Raw genomic sequence first — 25,955 nt, forward strand, 5'->3', positions numbered from 1 at the left:
CCCCGTAACGTATGCTAATCCCCGGGGATCCGCCGCCGCAGTGCTCATGGCAGATAAAAGGAAACCCAGCCAGATTAGGGTGTCGCAAATTACCCAGTTTAGTGGCTCTGAGCCAGGCACTGGGGGAGAAGGGGCGATGGGCACTGGGGCACGCCGGACGAGGAACTCTGCCCAGCTCAGCTCCGGGTGGGAGGCTCCTGGCAGGGCAGGGTGGTGGTTCAGCCCATTCAATTCCTGGCCCCTCGCTTTAGGGAAGGCGCCAGTCTCCCGAACACCTGTGCCAAGACCCTAACCTCGCCCACTTCCACAGGTGACTGGCTCGGTATCCCTGCGTCCAAACCCTCACCACATCTAGTCCTTTAGTACACTATGCAGTCCTAGAGGTGACAGACTCTGTATACCTCCGTTTTCTCCTTTACCAGATCTCATCCTCGAGGTGACAGGCTTTATACAATGGACTACAGTCCTAGAGGTGACCGACTCCCTACGAAGAACTATGCAGTCCTAGAGGTGGCAGACTCTGTATACCTTCGTTTTCTCCTTTACCAGATCTCATCCTCGAGGTGACAGGCTTTATACAATGGACTACAGTCCTAGAGGTGACCAATTCCCTACGAAGAACTATGCAGTCCTAGAGGTGACAGACTCTGTGTACCGTCGTATTCTCTTTTCCCACATCTCGTTCTCGAGGTGACAGGCTTTATACCCTGAACCATACAGTCCTAGAGGTGACAGACTCCGCATACCTTCGTCTACACCTTTACCACATCTCGTCCTAGAGGTGACAGGCTCTATACCCTGAACTATGCAGTCCTAAAGGTGACAGACTCTGTATACATTCGTTTTCTCCTTTACCAGATCTCATCCTCGAGGTGACAGGCTTTATACAATGGACTACAGTCCTAGAGGTGACCGACTCCCTACGAAGAACTATGCAGTCCTAGAGGTGACAGACTCGGTGTACCGTCGTATTCTCTTTTCCCACATCTCGTCCTAGAGGTGACAGGCTCTCTACCCTGAACTATGCAGTCCTAGAGGTGACAGACTCTGCATACCTTCGTCTACACCATTACCACATCTCGTCCTGGAGGTGACAGGCTTTCTACCTTGAACCATACAGTCCTAGAAGTGACAGACTCTAAAACAAATGTATTGCATGTATTATTTATATACAGGGAAGATTCTGCGGGTCACTCTTTATCTAGTCATTTACTAGTGATTTGTGCAAGCGCCACCTGCAGACCAAGTCACTTCGTTGCACCTCAAGTGAGGATTGGGGGATAGGAGGTGAAGCTCAAGGAGGCGGGCTCTGATCATGCACAGTCATGGAACATCCCAGGTCAGTTAAGTGCCGGGAAGTGCTGGGAAGTGCATAGGAGAAGTGCAAGCGCAGAGACAGTGCACTACAAGAGCATTAGCAGGGACACCAGGGGGAAGGGGGACCAAGCCCGAGTCTGTCTTCTTCTTGCTGACAGATTGGATCCATCAGCGGTGATGACTGGATACCCAAGCTTCAGCCTCACTACTCCAAGGCTTCAGCCTCACTACTCCAAGGCTTCAGCCTCACTACTCCATCCTCTCGGGTCGTGATTATTGGATACCGCTGCTTCAGCCTCACTACTCCATCCTCTCGAGTTGTGATTTTTGGATACAGAGGGTTGAGCCTCACTACTCCATCCTCTCGACTTGTGATTTTTGGATACCGAGGGTTGAGCCTCACTACTCCATCCTCTCGACTTGTGATTTTTGGATACCGAGGGTTGAGCCTCACTACTCCATCCTCTTGGGTCGTGATTTTTGGATGCAGAGGCTTGAGCCTCACTACTCCATCCTCTCGGGTTGTGATTATTGGATACCGAGGCTTGAGCCTCACTACTCCATCCTCTCGTGTCATGATTTTTGGATACCGAGGGTTGAGCCTCACTACTCCATCCTCTCGTGTCGTGATTTTTGGATACCGAGGGTTGAGCCTCACTTCTCCATCCTCTCGGGTTGTGATTTTTGGATGCAGAGGCTTGAGCCTCACTACTCCATCCTCTCGGGTTGTGATTATTGGATACCGAGGCTTGAGCCTCACTACTCCATCCTCTCGGGTTGTGATTATTGGATACCGAGGGTTGAGCTTCACTACTCCATCCTCTCGAGTTGTGATTATTAGATACCGAGGCTTGAGCCTCATTACTCCATCCTCTCGTGTTGTGATTTTTGGATACATAGGCTTGAGCCTCACTACTCCATCCTCCCGGATCGTGATTATTGGATACCGCTGCTTCAGCCTCACTACTCCATCCTCTCGAGTTGTTATTTTTGGATACCGAGGCTTGAGCCTCACTACTCCATCCTCTCGGGTTGTGATTATTGGATACTGAGGCTTGAGCCTCACTACTCCATCCTCTCGGGTTGTGATTTTTTGATACTGTGGCTTGAGCCTCACTACTCCATCCTCTCGCGTTGTGATTATTGGATACCGAGGGTTGAGCTTCACTACTCCATCCTCTCGGGTTGTGATTATTCGATACCGAGGCTTGAGCCTCACTACTCCATCCTCTCGGGTTGTGATTTTTTGATACTGTGGCTTGAGCCTCACTACTCCATCCTCTCGAGTTGTGATTATTGTATACTGTGGCTTGAGCCTCACTACTCCATCCTCGCGGGTCGTGATTATTGGATACCGCGGCTTGAGCCTCACTACTTCATCCTCTCGGGTCGTGGGTTGGATTTCTTCCCCCTGATGGGGGACCAATCCTGAACGGTTACTATAGGAGCCGAGCATGAGAACATCCCTGTGAGTGCAAAGGTTAAGGACGGGGTAGCAACACCCTCAGATGCCATGACTAAATGCAAGGCTCGGTCACCTATCAAGATTAAGAAGGCGCAAAGAGTTAGGGATTAAGGAATCATTTGAACATGCAGGTATCAGGGTTCTCCCCAAAAGTTTGTTTTGTTCCTCATTTGTGGGGGATTCAGGGAGATTGTTCCGAAGTTCTACGCCACCAGTGTTCCGCGCCACCACATTTCTTCCTTTTCAAAGGGTTCATGATAACACTCTTGAAGTTGGCAGATCTTAGAGGTCTACTTGGTTGGTACTTCCTGAATTTCTTCCTCAGATATGCCGGGCAAGAGTTGCGGTGGGCATGGCGGGTGAAGCATGGGGACTGAAGATGACACCGTCTTGAGCGGGCAACCAGTGAAAGGATTTGCTGGAAAGGTTGATGTGAAAAGAAGTTTTAAATAAGGACAGTTCAGGACATTTAGTTTGACATAGAGATCTCAGTTTTCGTTTGGGCGTTACGCGCCGCCTGTAAACTGAAACAAATGCATGAGTGTACAAGCAGGAGGGAGATGTCATGCGAGGATGGACACAGAGCTTGTGGATGGTGTTTGGCTATTTACCCACCCATTGATTGCCCGCTGCCGTGCTAATCCCCATGCCCATTCCCACCCACTATCTGCCCCTCCCCTCCCAAAACACGCCCTCCTGAGATCTCTTTGAGCTTGTTCTATCAAACAGTAGCATCAAATGTTAGTCTGCCAGGGTTCTAAGTGGTCTGCTGAGAGTTAATGGCTTGATAGCAGCTGTCTATGGCTACTAATGTTTTGCAGAATGTCTTAACCAGAGTGCCCTCAGCCAAGTGTTAGCTTGAGATATTAGATAGGCATTTGCCAGGTCCTGCCATCATACAGTCAGATGAAGTGAGGGTGGCACGTTCTTCTGCGTGACTTCCATGCTCAGGCTCTCACACTTAAGAGTTGGCGACTACAGGGCTGAGTAGTGAAGAAACTCAGCCCCACACTACTACTACTTCATCAGTGGTCACATTAGGCAAGGTGCAACAGCTGCAGACCCACCGGCTCACCACCGCAATACTCTTCAGGGTGGGTGTAAGCTGCAAAAGGAGGCCAAGCAACAACAGTCCTCTGGTACCAAAATAAAACAATGCCCAACCAAGGCTCTGCAAAAATAGGATACTTTAATAATACTAACAGTGCAAACTCAGTAATCAAAAACAGTCTAGCCTGCCCGAATAAAGGAAGAGCCAGAATATGCAGACTTGTGATAAAAGGGTTGCTCTGGGCCTGAAGACTGGGGTGCACAGGCAATCATTTCAGCGGCAATGTCAGTTTACTCAAGATGTCTTTGAAAGAGGTAGCGAGTGGGGTCTCACTAATCAACTAGAGTTTTTGAAGGTGGGCCAGGGGGCAGAATGACTTCAAATACCTTTAAATGATTGGGGATCAACAGCTTCAAACAAGGCGGCTTGCAGATGCCTTTAAAGGTTTGGGTTGGTTTCAAGATGATACAAGTCAGTTGTTCCAAATGGATTGCGGGTATCAGGACAGTCGACTCACCTTGAGAAAGTCTAGCAATGGGATATGGTCCTGCAGCAGTCATCAGTTCCATTCAGCTGAAGAAACTAGGTATGTGGCCAGTTGAATCGGCATTTCAGTTTGGTCAAGTTGGATTGAAGTGGTCCAACGGTACAGTGTGGTTGTGCAGCAAATCCCTCTAGATATCTCTCCATGGTTGGTAAATGTGTTTGATATTTTCCACATTGCAGCCTCTTCAGATGATAAATTACCGACACACCATGATGCATTATTATTTCTTATAATGATACATTCTTCTATATCTCTCATCTCTGTAGAGATATTTTACATTCATACATGCCTCTAAGCCCGGGGTCTGCAACATTTGACTCTCAAGATGTTTTGGCCTACAACTCCCATGATCCCTCACCATTGCCTATACTGGATAGGATCAATACAACTTGCAGTCCTATCTTCTATACGCAGATGATCTGGTATTATTATCCTGCACACCTATAGGCCTACAAAACATGTTAAATCAACTAGGTACATATGCAACATCAAACAACCTGGTGATTAACACAGCTAAATCCCAAATATTAGTATGCAAGAACAACTTCACAAAAAAACATCACCTTGAGTGGTCTCTTCAAAACTGTGTATTAACCAAAGTCGTCAAATATAAATATCTTGGAGTTTATATTGAACATAAAAAAACCCTAAGTACTACGACAACTGAAACTAGGGTGAAGTTAAACTCCTTGATCTCACAATCGAAAATCATTCTCAGAAGATATGGGAAATTCACAGTGAAGCACATTGTGCAATTTTATAAGGCCAAAGCAATTCCAATTCTGCTATATGGTGTTGAGGCCCTGGTCCCACAAAATCGCAAATTTTGGGATAGCATAGAAGCTAGATATTGGAAAAAAGTTTTAACACTTTCGCCAGGAACACCTTTGGCCATATTGCGACATGAATTGGGTCTGATCTCCCCATATACCCATGTAATATGGAAACAATGCGCTCTTCTCCGAAAAATGTTGGATGGTATGGGGAAACGCAGCCTTCTACATGTATTGGCCCAAAATTTATTAACCTCCAAAACTGGTATGTCGGTGAAGTGGAGAAATCATACGCTAAACGCGATTTCTGATGCCTCAGTAACGATCGAGCTTCTATTGACAAACCCTGATTGCGCCAAAAATAAAATTCATCAAGCAGACTGGATATTCAATATGACAATCTGCTCAAAACTTAAGGATTTTAACCCCGAAGCATTTGGTGTCAAAAGGTATGGGGTAATATCAGAGTACCTACTAAAATATCCATCACCTACATGCCGTCAGAAATATCTAAGATTCAGACTAAATCAGTATGAAACTAACGAGATTCTATATAGAAGGAGAGTAATATCAAAAGATCAAAATTTCTGTCGGCATTGTAATGACAAAGGACAATGTGAAACTTTGCAACATCTTATAACTGAATGCCCCGCCCTATATAACATAAGAGCAAAATGCTTTGGAAACAAAGTGTCGGTCCAGAGTGGTACTAGTCACAGACAGTTATGGAATCTTTTATTTTCTAATCCAAGATTAACAATACAGCTTGCAATTGTGCAATTTCTTAATCAAATATTCCCTGATACGAAGATTGCTTGCACCCATGTGAAGTAAAAGGCTATTTGGTAGTCATAATATCACATATTTTACTGTTTTATGCTGCCCTGTAATGATATGTAATGAGGTACAAAGAATGATTGACTTTCTTTTAATGTTGTAAGTATGGAAATGTAACTACAAAAATGATAATGAGTGTAAATATTTGAAAAGTTGGTTTACCAGCTAAAACAAATAATAATAAAAAAAAAAAAAAAATACAACTTGCAGTCCAAAAATCTGGAGAGCCAAAGGTTGCAGACGCCTGCTCTCGATCAGGAGCATGCAACCTGCGGCTCTCCAGATGTTTTGTACTGTGACTCCTATGATCCCTTACCATTAGCCATGCTGGCTGGAGCTGATGGTAGTTGTAGTCCAAAACATCTGGAGAGCAAAAGGTTGAATACCCCTGCTGTAGATAGCTCAACATGTCCTATTCTATGCAGATATTTCTTCCTTGATAAACCCCAATATATATCTCAAAGGTTACTCTTCACACATTACACTGGATAGCTCCAATGCTGTTAAACTCTTTAGATCTTCCATATGTTGATATATTTCTATAGGGGATTCAAGGGGTGGCTAGTAGGAATGCTAAGAGCAGCAAATCTTGCTCGATATCGGAACGGTTGGCAATCTCTGTAGACGTCTCATACGCGGCTAAATCGTGCTGATTCTCGACAATGATATAATATGTACTTTTGTCTGTAACATAACACTTTTTTTAGGCATACCTCAGTTCTATGTCAGTTGCATCTTCCAATGGACTGCCCAATGTATCGGATCTCATAACAGCAGCGCTCCGCATGGCTAGTCTAGGAAAAACGTTATTGGAAATGCTCTTACAGACAGACACTCAAAATTGTTAAATGGACAGGGTTTGAACTAAACAAGATATATTTCTCAGAACATACGGATCGCACACACTAAAATATCCAATAACTAATGTTTATGGACGAAAGCTAACAAAATGGAAAACCTTTTTCTCTGATTATCTGTGACAAATTGTAATTGGTTATTTATAACGCGCCTAATACCCAGAGGTTTCTAAGCGCGGACCCGGGGTTCGAACCGGTGTTGCTTTGTGTCGTCTCGAGTGCCTCGCCACTGAGCTATCCTCCCGAAACCACTGATTCGGGGTGTGAATTAGCCTAGACAACACCTGTATAGGTGAAACATTTGCACGTGCACCAGTGGGTTAATGGTGGCTGTTGTTATTTTGGTTGAACCAATATAGCAATGAAGTAAAATTATTTTGGGTCTATATGGGTGTCTATTAAATTCATGCAAGTTAATATGTTTGATTGAATTTTGTATAGTTCACAGGGCACCAGTACTAGATAACAGTTGCAGTATTTCCCTATGGGATTTGAGCTGTCTGGTGTTCTAGTCAGTGGCAGCATGACTGAATTGAACTGATTTCTTGTCCCGTTTGAGGATTGAGGCTGGCGCCTCAATCTTCTATAAGACAAGCATGACTCACCTGATTGACTGACCTTGGAGAGTTACAGCCACCCTGCTTCCCTTCTTCTCTCAGCAGATAATTAGCACAATGGAAACCCAAGTGTCCAACGGCGGCCCTGCCAACACTGTCATCCCAAATGGCCCCACCATGAGCAACAACTGCCCCACCGACGACAGCAAGACCAACCTCATCGTCAACTACCTGCCACAGAACATGACCCAGGAGGAGTTCAAGAGCCTCTTCGGCAGCATTGGTGAGATTGAGTCCTGCAAACTGGTGCGGGATAAAATCACAGGTACGGAAAAAGGTACTTGAAACTCACATTATCTCTTTTTTTTATTATCGGTGGTGGTGGGTGATGGGTGGTGCATTGGGGAGGGCTTTATATTTGTGTGCGAGTGGGTGGGGGTCAGAGTGAGGATGGAGAGAGAAAGAGAGGGAGAGAGACAAAGATTGTGTGTTTACGTGTGTGTGTTTGTGTGTGTGTATGTATGCAGTGTGTTCATATGGGAAAGAAGACATGCTCGAAGCAATGGTTAGGGTGGGGCCAGACAAGGTGGGAGATGATTTCCGCAAGCAATACCACAGGTTAAGATTCATTCTAAACCTTCCAGCCATCACCTCATTTGTTTTGCTGTAGTCTCCCCGAGTCAAACACGCATACCCAGACATGGGCCCTGTGCCTGCCGGGCCTAGAGACCTAAGCTACTCCTCACTGATGAGGCCCAACAAGGCCGAAACATGTCTGGGGATGCTTGTGGTCTCGTGCAGAAGGGATGTGACCAAGCAGTTTGGGCTGGACTGCCCCTTTTGGGGTGGGACCAAGCCTGATTTGCATATGGTCTTTCCCCTTTTGTAATAGCTTGTCAGGCAGAGAACGATGGTCTGGACGGTTGCCCAGAGCAATGCCCGTGGTTATGATTAATTCTAAGCCTTCCAGCCATAACCTCATTTGTTTTTACAGAGATGGTAACACGCATCTTGTATTAATCGCAATACAAAGGCTACCTCTCTGCTTCTCTGCTCATTCCTACAGCTCATATTTTGGGTTGGGTAAAAGCACTCTCAACGTCATTGCCCCTGGGCGATAATTACTGCAGGAATCAGGTTGTTGAAGAACAAGCAGCCTTTTGGACTGGTCATCATTGCCTAGCAACTCGGTGTGCCCTTTTCACAGCCTAGTTTGAAATGACTGCTTCCAGCCCTGGCCTGTAGTTAAAGGTTAAAATAAATACACTAAAATAGGGCCAGGGCTAAAAATGTAAAGTTGCAAGCTACTGGCCAGGAATGCAAATTCACTGGTAACTTCAATTCTCCACACGCACACAATTTTCCACTCCTATCAGTCGCCATTGGCTCGCAACAAGTTCACAATTTAAGCCCTGATAGGCTCCAAGCGTGCCATTCTCTGGCTGCCTGCAGGGTGGCACAGCTGCGCCCGCATCTGCTTCTTCCAGCGCCTGAGAATGTTTACCCCATCACTGGGTGTCACTGTTGCACCGGTGTCTATCGGCGACCTCCTGGGCATTGAACACGTGCAGCCCTGGATGGCCACAGAGCATCCATGATGCGCTTGTGTTTTGCTGATGCCTCCATTACCCCAAGGAATGCCACACTGTGCCTGTCCACCATGGATTGCTGCCACACCAGTGTGCCTGACCCTTCTACCCAACTGAGGTCTGCCGCGGTCCCGCGCCCCACCCACACCTCGATGCACCTTACTGGGGGGGAAAGGGAGAACGATGGCAGGGGGCTGTGTGAGGTGTGTTATGCAGGAGTCAAAGGACCTCCCAACACTGTGTTGGATTTGGAGCTGGACAGTACCTTTTGCTGCCACTGGGCTCCTGGATAAAATTGTAGCTTCCCTCCCCCCCTCACGGTCTCTTTCTGGGGGATTGCCACTTTACCCAGAAGTTAGAAGTCATCCAGATGCCTTCAGCCAATACACTTATCAATTGCAAATATGTGCACATAAAGTGGAGTGCTTTCTTGCAAACAAAACCCGTATGGCAGGTGCACGGGTGGCAATTGAAACTGGAACTATTTTGGTTCATAATCTGATTGCTTGGCAGTAACCTTTTACCTGAATCCACTGCATTATTGACCTTTTGTCAACTGAGAGTGCTGCAAAGTGCCTACTTCCCCTGGACTCAGCTTTTCCAAGCAACCTCGCTATTGCTGTTCTCCATCTTCTGCAGCCCGAAAACAAAATGGCCGCCTGATGTGACAAGACCTCGGGCGGCTTGCGAATCTGTTGATTGCAGCAGGCTCTGAGACACCCATCACGGCAACAGGAGAGTTGCCTTGCTGTTGATCACATGCTCAAAATAGACCCCGTTATTAAACTCACAAAGAGCTGGCAGTGACCGCAAGCCTGCAACCGGTTCTCCCGCTACTAAGATTTCACCCTTGCCAGTCAGTCCTGTGTTTGTGTTGCCACCCGTGTGAGATTCGGTGCGGGTGGGCAACATTCACCACAGAACAATTTGTGCTTGGTGCAGCTTCAGGCCTAGGTCCCCCGCAGTTTTAACCTAAAACGACAAAAGCCAATCACGACCAATTCATTTATACGGTAACAATTTGGCTCCAAATGTCGCATGAAGTGATCTACATTTTTATCCAGAAAAAGCAAACTGGGTCACATACATATATCCTACAACATATCTACCACATTAAAATAGACTCTACTCTATGCAAATGGGACGAGCATACTCCTCCTTAGCACTTAGTTAAAGAGCAGTGGTTGGCTACCACCTGCTAGGAACCAGACTCACCAATGCTGAAAGATCCTGGAATGTGGCAAGCAGAGGGGGCACTGTGGGGTACACCATACACTCCTGCTGATGGGAACAGCAGACCTAATGTTGCTTGGATGGAAACCTGGGGTAGTTCTGATGTGCCAATGGGAGACTGTTCCGTGATGTTTGAGATCTGGGGTAAGGAAGGGAGGAGGGTGTGGGGATTGGGGGTGAGGGGTTGTGTTCTCACATAAGGGCTGATCTACGGGCTTGCGCCCTCTCTCACACCCTCCCATTCTGGTTCTAGGGGGGCAGAGATTGAGGGCTTTTCATTTGGGCATTTCTTTTACTAGGTCTTTTTTTCCCTCCTTTCTCCCGCCAGGCCAGAGCTTAGGGTATGGATTCGTCAACTACGTGGACCCAAATGACGCGGACAAAGCGATCAACACGCTGAACGGACTGAAGCTGCAGACAAAGACGATCAAGGTAAGCGGGGTCCTTACCTCACCTGCTCGTAAAAGCCCCCACTTCCTGTTACTTGAATACTCTGGCTCTCTTCTCTGGATCGATCCGGACTCTGTTATTTCCCATTCCTTCAGCACCTGGAACACTCACCTCCTCACCACCTCTCCCACTACGAAAAGCTCTCGCTCACCCCGCTTTCTTCACTACCCTCACCCTTTCCCCCATCTCTTCCCTCACCTCAGCAGGCCTTGTCTTTCTTCTCTGTCAGGAGAGGCAGAATGTTTGACGGTCTCTGACTCCCAAAGAGCAGTGGGGGCTCATCCAGGATAGAGCAAAAGACTAAGTGGTCTTCTTCTACCCTCTACCCTTACCGGTAATCCCCCCTATGCCCAGGTAGGTTCACAGTTTATAAACCCCGTACATTCTATGTTCAATGTGTTGGAGAACTGGCAGACTACATTGGCCTAGAGGTTCTTTCAGTCCCAACTCTTCCGTGAATGTATGTATTTGCCTTTAGTATGTATGGGAGAACTGCTTTGTACATCGGCACGTATGGCTGACTCAGACACTCGGAATATGGGTTTCTTTACATCAAAAAACGAGATGCAATGACAGATGCATGGGGGGCACGGCATGTGAGGAGACACGGAAAATGCAAGCTAGCCTTGCTGCAGTGTTTATGAGTGACGCATGGCAGTTTATTACCAGGGTCTGCTTCTGGGTGGTGTGTGTCGAGGGCATAGGGGCAGTAGAGTGCCGGTGGAGGCCCTGTGTGTCCACGTGCATTGGATGGTGTGGGGATATTTTTGTAGGTTGTGCTGCAGAGTTTTTGGTGCTTGGCGTACATAGGGAGGGATTTTAGAATGTTGTGTGCAAGGGGCGCAGTTGATCTGCAGACAATGTTGTTATGCGTGAAGAAGAGAGCATTTGTTTTAGGTGAAATAATTCATCCCATGGCAAAGATTCTAGGCAGCTACGGAGCAAAATAAACCGGGACAATAATTGAACGAGGCGCTTTGAAACACTTGCTTGTGTATAGACGCTTTACAAATAAACAATACCATAAAAAATTAAATAAGAGAAGCATTTCAAGTATTGTTGAGCAGCAAAGCACAGCGGGTAACAGTTGAAGTAGGGCAAACAATTCCTTTAGTGGGGGCAAAGATTAACCTACATATGTAGGAAAATAGAATAATCCAAAAAACACAATATATTAACGTTATACGACATTGGCTAATCTGGACCTCCAGGTGCCGTAAACGGCGATTGAAACCCGTGCGCCGGTTCCGTTTACCACCAGAAGAGCGGCGCTCTTGCCGGAATGAGCCAGCAGTATCCCTCTTTAAGGTTCTGCCCAATACATTCTACTTCCCAAGCTGGGTCATTTAGCTCCCCCGCCCCCAGTAGAACCTTTCATGCAGAATGATCAGGAGCCTGTGCCCCCCGCCAATAGTCTCTGCTATTTCTCAGACATATATACCATACAACATTCTTAGCAACATGCCATGCACGCCTGGATGGATTTGAGTTTTGACACTGCACCTGGTCTTCAGATGTTATGTTGTGTTGATTTATACCGCGCACCGCTACCGCCCACAGGCAGTCGTCAGGCGCTAAGAGCTGCTCCCTTCGCGGTCAAGGTATTTCAGATCATCGACAAGGGTATTTCATGTATTGAAAAATGGCCCATAGGACCAAGCACCGTTCACATTCCAAACATCACAATCAAAGCCTTTAGTGGAAAGATAGCAAGTGAGTAGAGCGCTTGCTTTGACATCTGTGCAGATCCTACCGACACAGGTGTGAATCCCGGCAGGGCCAAACTCAGCCTTTCCTCCTTCTGAGGTTGATAAATTAGCACCACCCACCGTGGGTAATTATTAGCAGATGCCTGAGGGTTCATAGTGCTATATAAATGCTAATTTGTATTATTATTATTACCTGTCAATACAGAAATGATAGATTACCGCCTTATTTCTCTATAGATGTAAAATGAAAAAGCCTCGACGTATTCTTGCGTGGTTCCATAAGCCGGCAACTGTTGTTGTCTGCAGTGGATTGCAAGTATAATTAAGGCAGATGATATGATATGGGATGACATTTATAATGCGTCTATACACACGTGTTTCAAGGCGCGACGAGGCAAGGGAGGGGGAACAGAGGGAGGACAGAGATACCAATCTTACTAGGCCAAGTGACATTGTGATTGTGCAAGTGCAGGGGATAGGGGAGGGGAAAAGTGCCAGGGGAAAGGGGAGAGGGCAGTGCTGTACATGGGATCAAAACAATAACAAGAAGTGTGGCCAGAAGGCAGGTGGCAGGTGCAAGAGGAAGTGCAGACAGCAGGTGTCCAAAAGTGCAGGTAGGGGGACAATAGGGTTGCAGATACAGACCCAAGTGCAAGGGTTGCCGGGAGGCAGTGCGGGTGTGCACCTGGGCGGGCAGGTACCTGGGCCTGAAATCAGAGTGTAGACAGGTGACCAGTGCAGTATCAGGCAGGAAATCAGCAAGGAAGAGGAAGAGAGAGGGCAGAAGCAAAGAGGAAGGTCTAGGGGTGCTTCAGGAACCAGAGATGGTACTCCTCAAGTTTTAGAGAGGCAGGGAGGCTGTTCCAGAGGGAGTCCCCAGCCGAAGAAAGAGATCTACCACCAACTCGTTGCTTGGAGAAGCGACTGACCCTGAGGAAGTTGGAGGTGGATGAGCGAAGAGCTCGAGAAGGAAGATATTTAAGAAGAGAGAGTTGAAGGTATTAAGGCTCCAAGCCCCGGAAAGCCTTGTGGACAATGCAAAGGGTCTTGAACTTAATCCTTGCAGCCACTGGGAGCCAATGAAGAGATTTCAGGGCTGGAGAGATACGATCCCTGGGCTTGAGGCCAAGGACAAGTCTCGCAGTCCTGTTCAGGATGAGTTGCAGAGGTCCGAGAGTAGAAGCAGGCAGATTTAGAAAGAGGCTGTTGCAGTAGTCCAGCCCAGAGAGAACCAAAGCTCTAGAGATAGTGAGCTTCTTGGGGAAGGTGAAAAAACGAAGAATACCTCTGAGGCGGAAGAGCTGGTAGTTTGACTTCTTAGAGACGTCAGAGATGTGAGGAGAAAAGGAGTGTGTGGAGTCGGAGACAGGAATAGATTCAAATAAATCCAGAATCCACCAACACGTAAACAGCCCAATCATTCAGGATGCACTCACGACCCAAGGCTGAGGTTCATGCCAGGTGCTCGCCAAGAGAAAACTCGCCAGACACTCAAGAACTTGCCACCAGGCCTCCAAGCGGAAGCCCCCAAACTGTAACTCACTGCCAAGTTCAGGCTTCCCAATGAAGACAATCAAACACAAAAAAGTTGCTTAAAGGGTCTGCATGACATTGTTTAGCCCCAAGTATTCCACAGATTTCTCCTAGAAGAAGCTTCTAGACTCAAGTCGAGGGACTGCGCGAGTGGACGTTATCCGCCTCACTTTTCATGAGAGGGAGGACGTCGTCCCCCTGTGTGTCTAAGAAATGAAACATTATATCAATATTATCAACAGGCTTAGTGGCTGCGGCCAAGACTCGAACCCTGGCCTGGCACTTCTGAAACGAGACACTAAACCACTAGACCACAGCCATCGTTGGTATAGGCGCTACATAAGGTCTCCTGTTGGCATCTTACTGCTCAGGATATGTTTTGGGACAGGGTCTCACTCAGATTTAAACGGTGCGTGCATTTTCTGCTTAAAGAGCAAGGTAATATGAAAACCTGTTCTATGGCAAATGCTTTTTTGTCATGTGTGTGTTTTTTAGATCATGTTTGAATGAAATGTGCATATTTCACTTTGACATCCCATGACGTCACTTCCCAATGCCCGTCAGAGTCCCCTCACTTTTTTTATAGACTCGAGCCCTGGACTGATCTCAAACAAAATGTCAGAAATTATGGATGAAAACACCAAGGGCTTAGTACCCACAATGCAATGCTCATGCAAATAACAGGGAAAGTGTAACTAATTAAGGCCTAGACATACAATATGACAGAGGCCAGGCAACAGTCCAGCGAGGCCATGAGCTGCAGTCAGTGCAACAACCCAGCGAGGCCACGAGCTGCAGTCAATGCAACAGTTGAGCGAGGCCACAAGCTGCAGTCAGTGCAAGATAGAAGCAGTCCAGAGAAGCTAGACGCTGCAAACAGCGCCTCAGGAAAGAAGCCCAGAGAGGACGGGCACTGCAGTCAGTGCAACAGCTCAGCGAGGCAACGAGCAGCAGTCAGTGCAACAGCCGAGCGAGGCCACAAGCTGCAGTCAGTGCAAGATAGAAGCAGTCCAGAGATGCTAGACACTGCAAACAGCGCCTCAGGAAAGAAGCCCAGAGAGGACGGGCGCTGCAGTCAGTGCAACAGCTCAGCAAGGCCACGAGCAGCAGTCAGTGCAACAGCCGAGCGAGGCCACAAGCTGCAGTCAGTGCAAGATAGAAGCAGTCCAGAGAAGCTAGACGCTGCAAACAGTGCCTCAGGAAAGAAGCCCAGAGAGGACGGGCACTGCAGTCAGTGCAACAGCTCAGCGAGGCCACGAGCAGCAGTTAGTGCAACAGCCGAGCGAGGCCACAAGCTGCAGTCAGTGCAAGATAGAAGCAGTCCAGAGAAGCTAGACGCTGCCAACAGCGCCTCAGGAAAGAAGCCCAGAGAGGACGGGTGCTGTAGTCAGTGCAACAGCTCAGCAAGGCCCCGAGCTGCAGTCAGTGCAAGATAGAAGCAGTCCAGAGAAGCTAGACGCTGCCAACAGCGTCTCAGGAAAGAAGCCCAGAGAGGACGGGCGCTGCAGTCAGTGCAACAGCTCAGCGAGGCCACGAGCAGCAGTCAGTGCAAGGCAGAAGGGCGCTCTCCAGTGCTGGATCAGATTGTTACTTTTTGTACTCAACTTCAGTCCTGGACAGCTCCCTGTAACGTTATAACGTTATGCACGTTTCAGCTACTTTCCATTCAAATGAAAAGTGTTTGTATAACGAAACTCTATTCAATGAAAGGGTTTTCGATGTATAAACACTTTCCACTTTATGTATGGAAATTCGTTGAAACATCTTTCACTAAAAAAGATTTGATGTAACATCACCTCGATGTAAATCTTTCGATGAAAACACATGTAACCGCCAGGGGCTGAGTCAGTGCAACATAGAAGCAGCCCAAAGAGGCTAGACGCTGCAAAGAGCGCATCGGGGAAGAGGCCCAGAGAGGCCAGGCGCTGCAGCCAGTGCAACAGCCCAGCGAGGCCACAAACTGCAGTCAGTGCAATATAGAAGCAGTCGAGAGAGGCTAGACACTGCAAACAGCACCTCAGGGAAGAAGCCCAGAAAGGCATGGGGGGAACATAGTCTTTTCATTGCAAAAAGATTCATAGACTCTTTTTCCATCAACATGTGTTTATTTAAATGTTTTTCCATTGAAAAGATCTTTCAAAGAACATTTTTTTTCTCGAAAATAGTTGTATGGATATTTGGGTGGGGGAAGGGTTCAATTTTGAAAATGGGGGCCTAATAAAAAAACTACACAAGTTAGAGGGGGCTGTCCAGTGCTGCAATACATTGTAACTGTATTGAATCGATTTCAGCACTGGACAGCTTCCTCTGACTTCTGTAGTATTATCGAGTAATTTCAGGACTGGGGACTTTTATTGGGGGGTTAGGGGGAACACCACATTAAAAAATAAAAGTCTCAAGTGCACTCGCTGCACTACACGAGTTAGAGGGAGCTGTCCAAGGATGGATTAGATTGTTACTTTTTGTACTTGACTTCAGTGCTGGACAGCTCCCTGTAACGTTATAACGTTATGCATGTTTCAGCTACTTTCTATTCTAAAAATGAAAAGTGTTTATATAACGAAACTCTATTTAATGAAAGGGTTTCAATGTATAAACACTTTCCACTTTATGTATGGAAATGAGGTGAAACATCTTTCATTAAAAAAGATTTTATGTAACATCATCTCGATGTACATCTTTCGATGAAAAGACATGTAACCGCCAGGGGCTGCAGTCAGTGCAACATAGAAGCAGCCCAAAGAGGCTAGACGCTGCAAAGAGCGCATCGGGGAAGAAGCACAGAGAGGCCAGGCGCTGCAGCCAGTGCAACAGCTCAGTGAGGACACGAGCTGCAGTCAATGCAAGGTAGAAGCAGTCCAGAGAGGCTAGATGCTGCAAAGAGCGCATCGGGGAAGAAGCACAGAGAGGCCAGGCGCTACAGCCAGTGCAACAGCTCAGTGAGGACACGAGCTGCAGTCAATGCAAGCTAGAAGCAGTCCAGAGAGGCTAGACGCTGCAAAGAGCGCATCGGGGAAGAAGCACAGAGAGGCCAGGCGCTGCAGCCAGTGCAACAGCTCAGCGAGGACACAAGCTGCAGTCAGTGCAACAGCTCAGAGAGGACACAAGCTGCAGTCAGTGCAACAGCTCAGCGAGGACACAAGCTGCAGTCAGTGCAAGGTAGAAGCAGTCCAGAGAGGCTAGACGCTGCAAACAGCGCCTCAGGAAAGAAGCCCAGAGAGGACGGGCGCTGCAGTCAGTGCAACAGCTCAGTGAGGACACGAGCTGCAGTCAGTGCAAGCTAGAAGCAGTCCAGGGAGGCTAGATGCTGCAAACAAAAAAACAAAATCTTACTAGACTGGCAGAGCGAGTTCATTAGTTTACATACTCGGGCCAGAGAAGTGCACTTGCCCTATGGTGATGATTGACAAAATATTGACCAGTGCTTTCTGTAAAATGCTGCATGTCACCATGAGCAGACTTCATATTTGGTGCAGTGCTGCCACCCAGAGGCCAGCCATGCACAGTGAAACTTGACTTTGCCGTTTACTCTAAAGTTTTCAACATCCCCATACTCGCCAGCAGGGATGAGTGCCCTCCATACAATCTCCTCGCCAATGCCAGTGGGCTAGTAGATTCTGCGGGTCCGGAACATGCTTTGTGTATCCCGCCCCACATCCTGTCTCTCTCCGAGCTTTGCTTGGGTTTAAACTGCAGCACTTACAGCGCCACCTAAAGGCCAAAACTGCGAACTCGCAGTGAGTATAATAAGAGTGACAGAGGGGCGGAGGGATGAGGGGTGGAGAGAAAGCGAATGACAGAGGAGAAACAAGATAAGGAGAGAGATGGAGTTAGAATGAGAAGAGAAACAGAAACCAGCAAGCAATGAAGCGGGAAGGATCGATAGAGAAAGAGGACAGGTGTGTAACGGCTGCAGGGAGAAGAGGATAGAGACAGAAAAAGAGGGAAAGGGAGCATGAGACAAAGAGAAAGAGGGGGAGTGGAACAGAGAAATGGGCAGGGACAGGCGACGAACAAAAAGGGGAGTGGGGGAAACTGGGAAGGGCACCTGGGCAAGGCTGCGAGAGATAAGGAGTGACAGTGCTGAAGAGGAAGGGAGGTGAAAAGCAAAAGACTGAAAGGGGAAGGTTGGGTGGTGTGAAGTGGGGGGGGGTGCGCTTAGCTTTCTCCTTTGTGATGATAATGGCTCGAGGAAACCGCAGGTGGGGCACTGATCGGAGGGGGGGCAGCGATCCGAGGAGGCGGGTCGCTTGGTGCCTGCCATCTGCTCTGAGCGGCAGCTAATTACAGGGCCCCCGCCCCTGGGGTTCAGGGACACTCACTGCTGGTGGGGACAGGGCCCCAAGCACACACGGGACGTGTATACAGAGCTGGGGCCCTTACCAGAAGAGGCTCTAGCCGGGGGCTCGATTGCCTGCCCCCCCCCTCCCCGTGCACCTGAGACAGGCACTTAGAGCGGCGCCCTCCATTAAAGACCGCGTGCACAGATGAGGCCCGGCCCCGAGGGATGGGTAAACGGGGGCGGCCAGCCTTCCTCCTGCATGAGCCCAAGAGCCGAGGGACTGGAGGGGGGTCTGGGTGGCTCCATCATTTCACTTCTGATGAAGACCCCCCTGAGAAGGCGCCGGTGCTGCGCCAGACAGGTCCCCGCCCTTCCTCCCACAGCACGGGCTTGCTGGGGAATCGCATCCGTTCATTCTCACCGGGAGGGGCGAGGGAGGGTCAGGGGGCTGATGCCCTAGTCCGCTTGTGTGCCAGCCTCAGCGGAGAGCACAGCTTCCCGGCGTTTAAAGTGTGTCCTCAATGTCCTGGCTGGGCTTGCTGGCACTTTCCGCCAGAGCCGAGTCCTCTTTCTGGAGGCTTCATCTGGGGCGGGGGGGCCGCTCTGAAGGCCCCATCGGTAGCCACGTGCCCAGTTCTGTGCGTCTTATCGGAAAGTGGAGGGTTGTTGTGCGCATTTCTGAAGGCTAGGGGACTGTGTACAGTTACTGGGGGCCCTGGGCCTCAGCACAGTTATGCTCTCCAGTACTGTTCGTCAGGTCCAGAGTTTTGCACCCAGTCCAGGGTGTATTACCCAGATCAACGTGTCCAGTTCTCGAGGCCCCATCTGGAGACTTGGGCCCAGAGCTGGGACCAGGGGTGGACCGGCCTACAAGAACCTGCGGAGATTTCCCACTAGGCCTCTGCACCCTGGGCAGGGGTGGACTGGCCTGTAGGGAATACTGGAGATATCCCACCAGGCCTCTGCACCCTGGCCAGGGAAGGACTGGCCTACAGGGCCCTCTGGAGATTTCCCAATAGGGTCTCTTTTGTGTGGTTAGCTATTTAATGTTCACATTTCCTCATGGAAAAGCGGTTGTGCTTGCTCCAAATGTGCAAAATGGGGCCACTATATAAAACCTTTCCAGGCCCTCTTTTGGTTCCCAGTCCACCCCTGGCTGGGGCCCGCAGCTGCAGTATTGTCCACGCATGCGTCTGCAGGCACCAGGCGGCTGAAAGCGTCCAGATCCGAGGACATTTCCGGGAAACTATAAGGAAGAACAGACCTGGTATAGAGGCGTGTTTCCAAAATGGCAGATTTGCTAAACCACCAATCCTGTACACAGAGACTTAATAATGTATGAGCCTATGAGAGAGCGGGGATATAGGCCCAATCATAGGCATACAGGCTCCCAGGACTAGAGCGGGGAAGATGGGGATTGGGAGTACTAATAGAAGGTGCTTATGAATAAACAAAATAAACTAAACAACTTTTACTAATCATTCAACATTGATGGTAACAATATCCCAGTTTCCAAGGTGTTAAAAACCCTCAGCTTTTATCTCGACTCAGCCTTAAACTTGAAAAGACAAGTTAACGCCACAGCATCCGCCACGGCATACACTTGCAAGTTAATTAACGCGTGTAAACCCTTCCTCTCTACTTCCAGTTGCACCGCCCTGGCCGGGGCATTCATCTTGTCCAAAATAGACTACTGTAACGTCTTATATCTAAGGTCAAGTAAACGCAATGTCCACAAACTGCAAATCCTGCAAAACAGCGCACCGAGATCTGCGTTAAACATGCAGAAAATGCAACACATCTCCGATCTTAGACGTAGTACCAAATGGCTTGTGGTAAAGGATAGTATTAATTTCAAATCATTAACTCCCACCCACAAATCCCTCGCTAACTTGGCCCCGAAATGCCTAGCAGACAAATTTGCCAAAATCACACCCGAACGACCAATCAGAACCCTACACTCCCACTGCCTCAGGGTTCCCAGATACAGACTTTAGAAAGTAGTGGGAAGCAGCTTCCCAGTATTGGCCTCCACATTGTGGAACTCCTTGCCTGTAGCATTAAGATCTGAAAAAATGTAAAAAAATGGGCTTGTCTCTCTCGACGTTTAACTCTGTAGTCTCAGACCTTCATTATTTGTACTTCTAAAGTATTTTTGTAATATATAGTGTTTGCTGCAGGATATAATAACGTAATGTAATGTTATTATTTGACTCTATGGCTATTTTACAATGTAAGTACTGTAAATATTTGCCCGTATCATTGCTTTGTATGTAACCTTGTAAACACGACCAGATACCCCAGGGTTAGGTGCGCTATATAAATAAATAAACAAACAAACAGGAAGGGTAATTAATGCATAGAAGCCCCCCAGACTAAAACTGAGAAAGGGGAGCAGTAGCGTATCGAGCTGCGGCCTGCACGCGGGTGCCGGATCAGGGAGAAAATGTGCAGCCTCGTACCATAGCATAAGTAAACGCGATCACTAGGATTTTTCTTACATAAGAAGAGACGCTAGTATGCAGTAGAGAGCCCCACTTGCTCCAGCTCGTACCGCCCTGCCAAGTGTCACACATCTAGAGTGACGCACACTCACACATTCCAGCAAGCTAGAGAAAATGCCACACTTAGGAGAGGTTCCAGAGCAGAGGTGACAGCATACCTTGATGTGCAGCTAACGCTCACGCTATCTGCTGTTAACCCGCCATCTTTCTTTTGGCACAATGTCCTCCATGGCCCTTATCTTCAATCGCCTGCCTCCCGGCTCTTTTCTGCGGTCCTTGCGCCCAGAAAACCAGCTGCTGTCTGCTTTCCACCACATTAGGTTCAGCTTTTGGCATCAGGCTTCTTCAGCTCAAGCCCCCACATGTGTCACTCAAAATCTCATATGAAAAACACAAAGATGCCACTACCCTAGGCATGTAATTGTCAAGCATACACAAGCTGAGAGCCTGGCAGTTCTACCACACCTTCACTTTCTTGCCAATGACTGCCCAGTGCTCAGCCTTCATAGTTCTGACAATTACCAGCGTGGGAGCATGGCCAAGGGAGGGATGCATTGTTTAACGAGGTGCCAGTGTTCTCCCAGGATGCAGTTCCTGCATGCCCAATGCCCAGTGATTGGTCACCGGATGATTCATCAGAGTCAGGCTGTGTCACCTGACATGAGATTGGTTCCTTATTGGGTGGTTCTTCTCAGCATTTGGCTGTCCTTTGATGAGGTCCAGGGAATGGTATCTTTCTGCCACTACAGAGCGGACTCGGCTGATTGTGAGCCAATCGAGGGGCGGGGTGTGCTCATCACCCTAGCCCAGAGCTGCCATCTAGTGCGACACTCAAGCATTTGGGTGGATGAGGCGCCAGAGCGAGGGTGCAATTGGTTGATGTGATATTCATGCTCAAGACACCTGCTGTTCCTCAGTAACTTTCCCTTCTCCAAGATGTCCTTTCACAGGCCTCACCTGCGCCCCAGGGGTCCCACTTCTCGCACCTGCTGCCCCAAATCCAGCAAACCAGCCGCTCTCTGACAAATTCTGTGCAGGCTGCTGGCATCAGGGTGCTACTGTCCAAGCCCCTCTAAGTGTCACTCAAAATGGGACACAAAAAAAGATTGAAATGTCACTCATAAGTATATTCAAAACATGTAAATGTCACACATACGCAAACGGAACCCTTGGCAGCTCTGCTCATAAGTAACCCATCCAGTCTTCTGGACTTGCTTACTGAGCACTGCTCGTAAGTAGCTCATCCAGTCCTCTGGACTTGCTTACTGAGCACTGCTCGTAAGTAGCTCATCCAGTCCTCTGGACTTGGTTACTGAGCGTTGCTCGTAAGTAGCTCATCCAGTCCTCTGGACTTGGTTACTGAGCGTTGCTCGTAAGTAGCTCATTAAGTAGCTCATCCAGTCCACTGGATTTGCTTACTGAGCGTTGCTCGCAAGTAGCCCATCCAGTCCTCTGTACTTGCTTACTGAGTGTTGCTCGTAAGTAGCTCATCCAGTCCGCTGGACTTGGTTACTGAGCACTGCTCGTAAGTAGCTCATCCAATCCGCTGTACTTGTCTACTGAGCGCTGCTTGTAAGTAGCTCATCCAGTCCGCTGGACTTGCTTACTGAGCTCTGCTCGTAAGTAGCTCATCCAATCCGCTGTACTTGTCTACTGAGCGCTGCTTGTAAGTAGCTCATCCATTCCGCTGGACTTGCTTACTGAGCACTGCTCGTAAGTAGCTCATCCAATCCGCTGGACTTGCTTACTGAGCACTGCTCGTAAGTAGCTCATCCAATCCGCATTAATTGTCTACTGAGCGCTGCTTGTAAGTAGCTCATCCAGTCCGCTGGACTTGCTTACTGAGCACTGCTCGTAAGTAGCACATCCAATCCGCTGTACTTGCCTACTGAGCGCTGCTTGTAAGTAGCTCATCCAGTCTGCTGGACTTGGTTACTGAGAGTTGCTCGTAAGTAGCTCATTAAGTAGCTCATCCAGTCCACTGGACTTGGTTACTGAGCATTTCTTGCAAGTAACCCATCCAGTCCTCTGTACTTGCTTACTGAGTGTGGCTCGTAAGTAGCTCATCCAGTCCGCTGAACTTGCTTACTGAGCGTTGCTCGTAAGTAGCTCATTAAGTAGCTCATCCAGTCTGCTGGACTTGCTTACTGAGCACTGCTCATAAGTAGCTCATCCAGTCCTCTGGACTTGGTTACTGAGCACTGCTCGTAAGTAGCTCATCCAGTCCTCTGGACTTGCTTACTGAGCGTTGCTCGTAAGTAGCTCATTAAGTAGCTCATCCAGTCTGCTGGACTTGCTTACTGAGCGTTGCTAGCAAGTAGCCCATCCAGTCCTCTGTACTTGCTTACTGAGAGTTGCTGTAAGTAGTTCATTAAGTAGCTCATCCAGTCTGCTACAGTCCTCTGTACTTGCTTACTGAGCGTTGCTGTAAGTAGCTCATTAAGTAGCTCATCCAGCCCGCTGGACTTGCTTACTGAGCGTTGCTCGTAAGTAGCTCATTAAGTAGCTCATCCAGTCCTCTGGACTTGCTTACTGAGCACTGCTCATAAGTAGCTCATCCAGTCCTCTGGACTTGGTTACTGAGCACTGCTCGTAAGTAGCTCATCCAGTCCTCTGGACTTGGTTACTGAGCGTTGCTCGTAAGTAGCTCATCCAGTCCTCTGGACTTGGTTACTGAGCGTTGCTCGTAGGTAGCTCATTAAGTAGCTCATCCAGTCCACTGGATTTGCTTACTGAGCGTTGCTCGCAAGTAGCCCATCCAGTCCTCTGTACTTGCTTACTGAGCGTTGCTGTAAGTAGCTCATTAAGTAGCTCATCCAGCCCGCTGGACTTGCTTACTGAGCGTTGCTCGTAAGTAGGTCATTAAGTAGCTCATCCAGTCCTCTGGACTTGCTTACTGAGCACTGCTCGTAAGTAGCTCATCCAGTCCTCTGGACTTGGTTACTGAGCACTGCTCGTAAGTAGCTCATCCAGTCCTCTGGACTTGGTTACTGAGCGTTGCTCGTAAGTAGCTCATCCAGTCCTCTGGACTTGGTTACTGAGCGTTGCTCGTAAGTAGCTCATTAAGTAGCTCATCCAGTCCACTGGATTTGCTTACTGAGCGTTGCTCGCAAGTAGCCCATCCAGTCCTCTGTACTTGCTTACTGAGCGTTGCTGCAAGTAGCTCATTAAGTAGCTCATCCAGCCCGCTGGACTTGCTTACTGAGCGTTGCTCGTAAGTAGCTCATTAAGTAGCTCATCCAGTCCGCTGGACTTGCTTACTGAGCTCTGCTCGTAAGTAGCTCATCCAATCCGCTGTACTTGTCTACTGAGCGCTGCTTGTAAATAGCTCATCCAGTCCGCTGGACTTGCTTACTGAGCACTGCTCTTAAGTAGCTCATCCAATCCGCTGTACTTGTCTACTGAGCGCTGCTTGTAAGTAGCTCATCCAGTCTGCTGGACTTGGTTACTGAGCGTTGCTCGTAATTAGCTCATTAAGTAGCTCATCCAGTCCACTGGACTTGGTTACTGAGCGTTGCTCGCAAGTAGCCCATCCAGTCCTCTGTACTTGCTTACTGAGTGTGGCTCGTAAGTAGCTCATCCAGTCCGCTGGACTTGCTTACTGAGCGTTGCTCGTAAGTAGCTCATTAAGTAGCTCATCCAGACCGCTGGACTTGCTTACTGAGCGTTGCTAGCAAGTAGCCCATCCAGTCCTCTGTACTTGCTTACTGAGCGTTGCTGTAAGTAGCTCATTAAGTAGCTCATCCAGTCCGCTGAACTTGCTTACTGAGCGTTGCTCGTAAGTAGCTCATTAAGTAGCTCATCCAGTCCGCTAGACTTGCTTACTGAGCGTTGCTCGTAAATAGCTCATTAAGCAGCTCATCCAGTTCGCTGGACTTGCTTACTGAGCGTTGCTCATAAGTACCTCATTATGTAGCTCATCTAGTCTGCTGGACTTGCTTACTGAGCGTTGCTCGTAAGTAGCTCATTAAGTTGCTCATCCAGTCCGCTGGACTTGCTTACTGAGCGTTGCTCATAACTAGCACATTAAGTAGCTCATCCAGTCTGCTGGACTTGCTTACTGAGCATTGCAGTTCTTTATTTACTATAACGGGGCAAAGCAAAGTTAAAAGTACGGATGTCAGAGATCAATGGCAACCCTATCCGTGGGGTATGTTTATATTGCCGAATGGTTGAGTCAGTCCCGTCCCCCTGGACCAAGGGCTCCCAAAGAAAACCATACTGTCCGATACTTGAGTTAGCACTTCCTCCACCTCCCCACTGTCCAGATATTTTCCTTCTGCTTCAGCTGATGAGGAATGGGAACTGGCAGAGGAGACCTTCGCTACTGAAGAGGACGATGAAGACGATGAACGCTGACTCTTATGCCCATGACCAGCTTGAAGGAGTAACCTTTTAATGGATTTCCTGTTCAAGGAAAACGCCTTGACTTCTTCCTCTTCTTAGAATGACAAGGCTCAGAGGAAGTGGAAGATGAGGAAGAGGAGAGCTCAAGGTGCTTCAGCTTAGGGGTGGGTTTCCCCATAGTGCAGCCAGGAACCGTACCTCAGCACCGGACTTGGGACTAGGAACACTCTGTGAGCCAGTCATCTGAAATACCTGGCCCAGGAGATCTACCACCATTAGGGCTGAAAGGCCATTGTATCCCTTTGGCAACCAGCAGCCACAGCTGTTTAGTTTAGTTTAGTTTGTATATTTGCATTGCGCGGCCGAACCCTCGGGTAAGCGCGCGCATTGTCTTAGGATCAGCAAGCAGTGTTACATACAGTTGCACATACAAGATATAACATAGGAAGGTACAGAACCATAGTTAGTGTAAGGGACCAGGCTACACTGTGGTCCGTGAGAAAGCATATATTAGCTACAAAAGGTGCCTGTAACCAGACTGGTGCTACATCATAAATTATGGAAGCTTTAAATATGGAAAGCACAGGGCGCAAGATTTGACTAAGTACAATAACCGTCTATTGCTGAGTTATGAGTAGATCCTTTACCTTAGCTCGGAATGACCAAAAACATGTGTCAGCTCTAATTGTCATAGGTAGGGCATTCCAGGATTTGGCTGCTAGCACGGGAAAGCTGGCTCCCCCGACTGTTTTCAGGTTGAACCTTGGGACGCTGAGTTGGTGTAGGTATGGGGATCTGGTTGGTCTGGGGCAGCGCTGTCTCATACATTTTTCAGATAAGTAGAGAGGGGCTGTCAGGTAGAGGCATTTGTGCGTAATAACAAGCGCTCGAAGTTTAATTCTCT

General features: G+C 48.3%; 1 protein-coding gene across 9 annotated transcripts in view; it reads left to right on the forward strand.

Moving 5' to 3' along the window:
* Positions 1-25,955, forward strand: part of ELAVL3 (ELAV like RNA binding protein 3) — a 169,134-nt gene that overhangs the window by 83,287 nt on the left and 59,892 nt on the right. For 4 of the 9 annotated variants that reach the window (XM_069604218.1, XM_069604221.1, XM_069604225.1 and 1 more), the window contains exons 2-3: positions 7,507-7,729; positions 10,555-10,658. In XM_069604218.1, the coding sequence (XP_069460319.1) occupies positions 7,507-7,729; positions 10,555-10,658 (327 nt within the window). Of the gene's footprint in view, positions 1-7,506; positions 7,742-10,554; positions 10,659-25,955 lie in introns of all 9 variants that reach the window. The other 5 variants (XM_069604216.1, XM_069604219.1, XM_069604224.1 and 2 more) reach the window with 2 other exon arrangements.

The sequence above is a fragment of the Ambystoma mexicanum genome, chromosome 3q, assembly GCF_040938575.1.
Source record: "Ambystoma mexicanum isolate Mex_15411 chromosome 3q, UKY_AmexF1_1, whole genome shotgun sequence".
NCBI lineage: Eukaryota > Metazoa > Chordata > Amphibia > Caudata > Ambystomatidae > Ambystoma > Ambystoma mexicanum.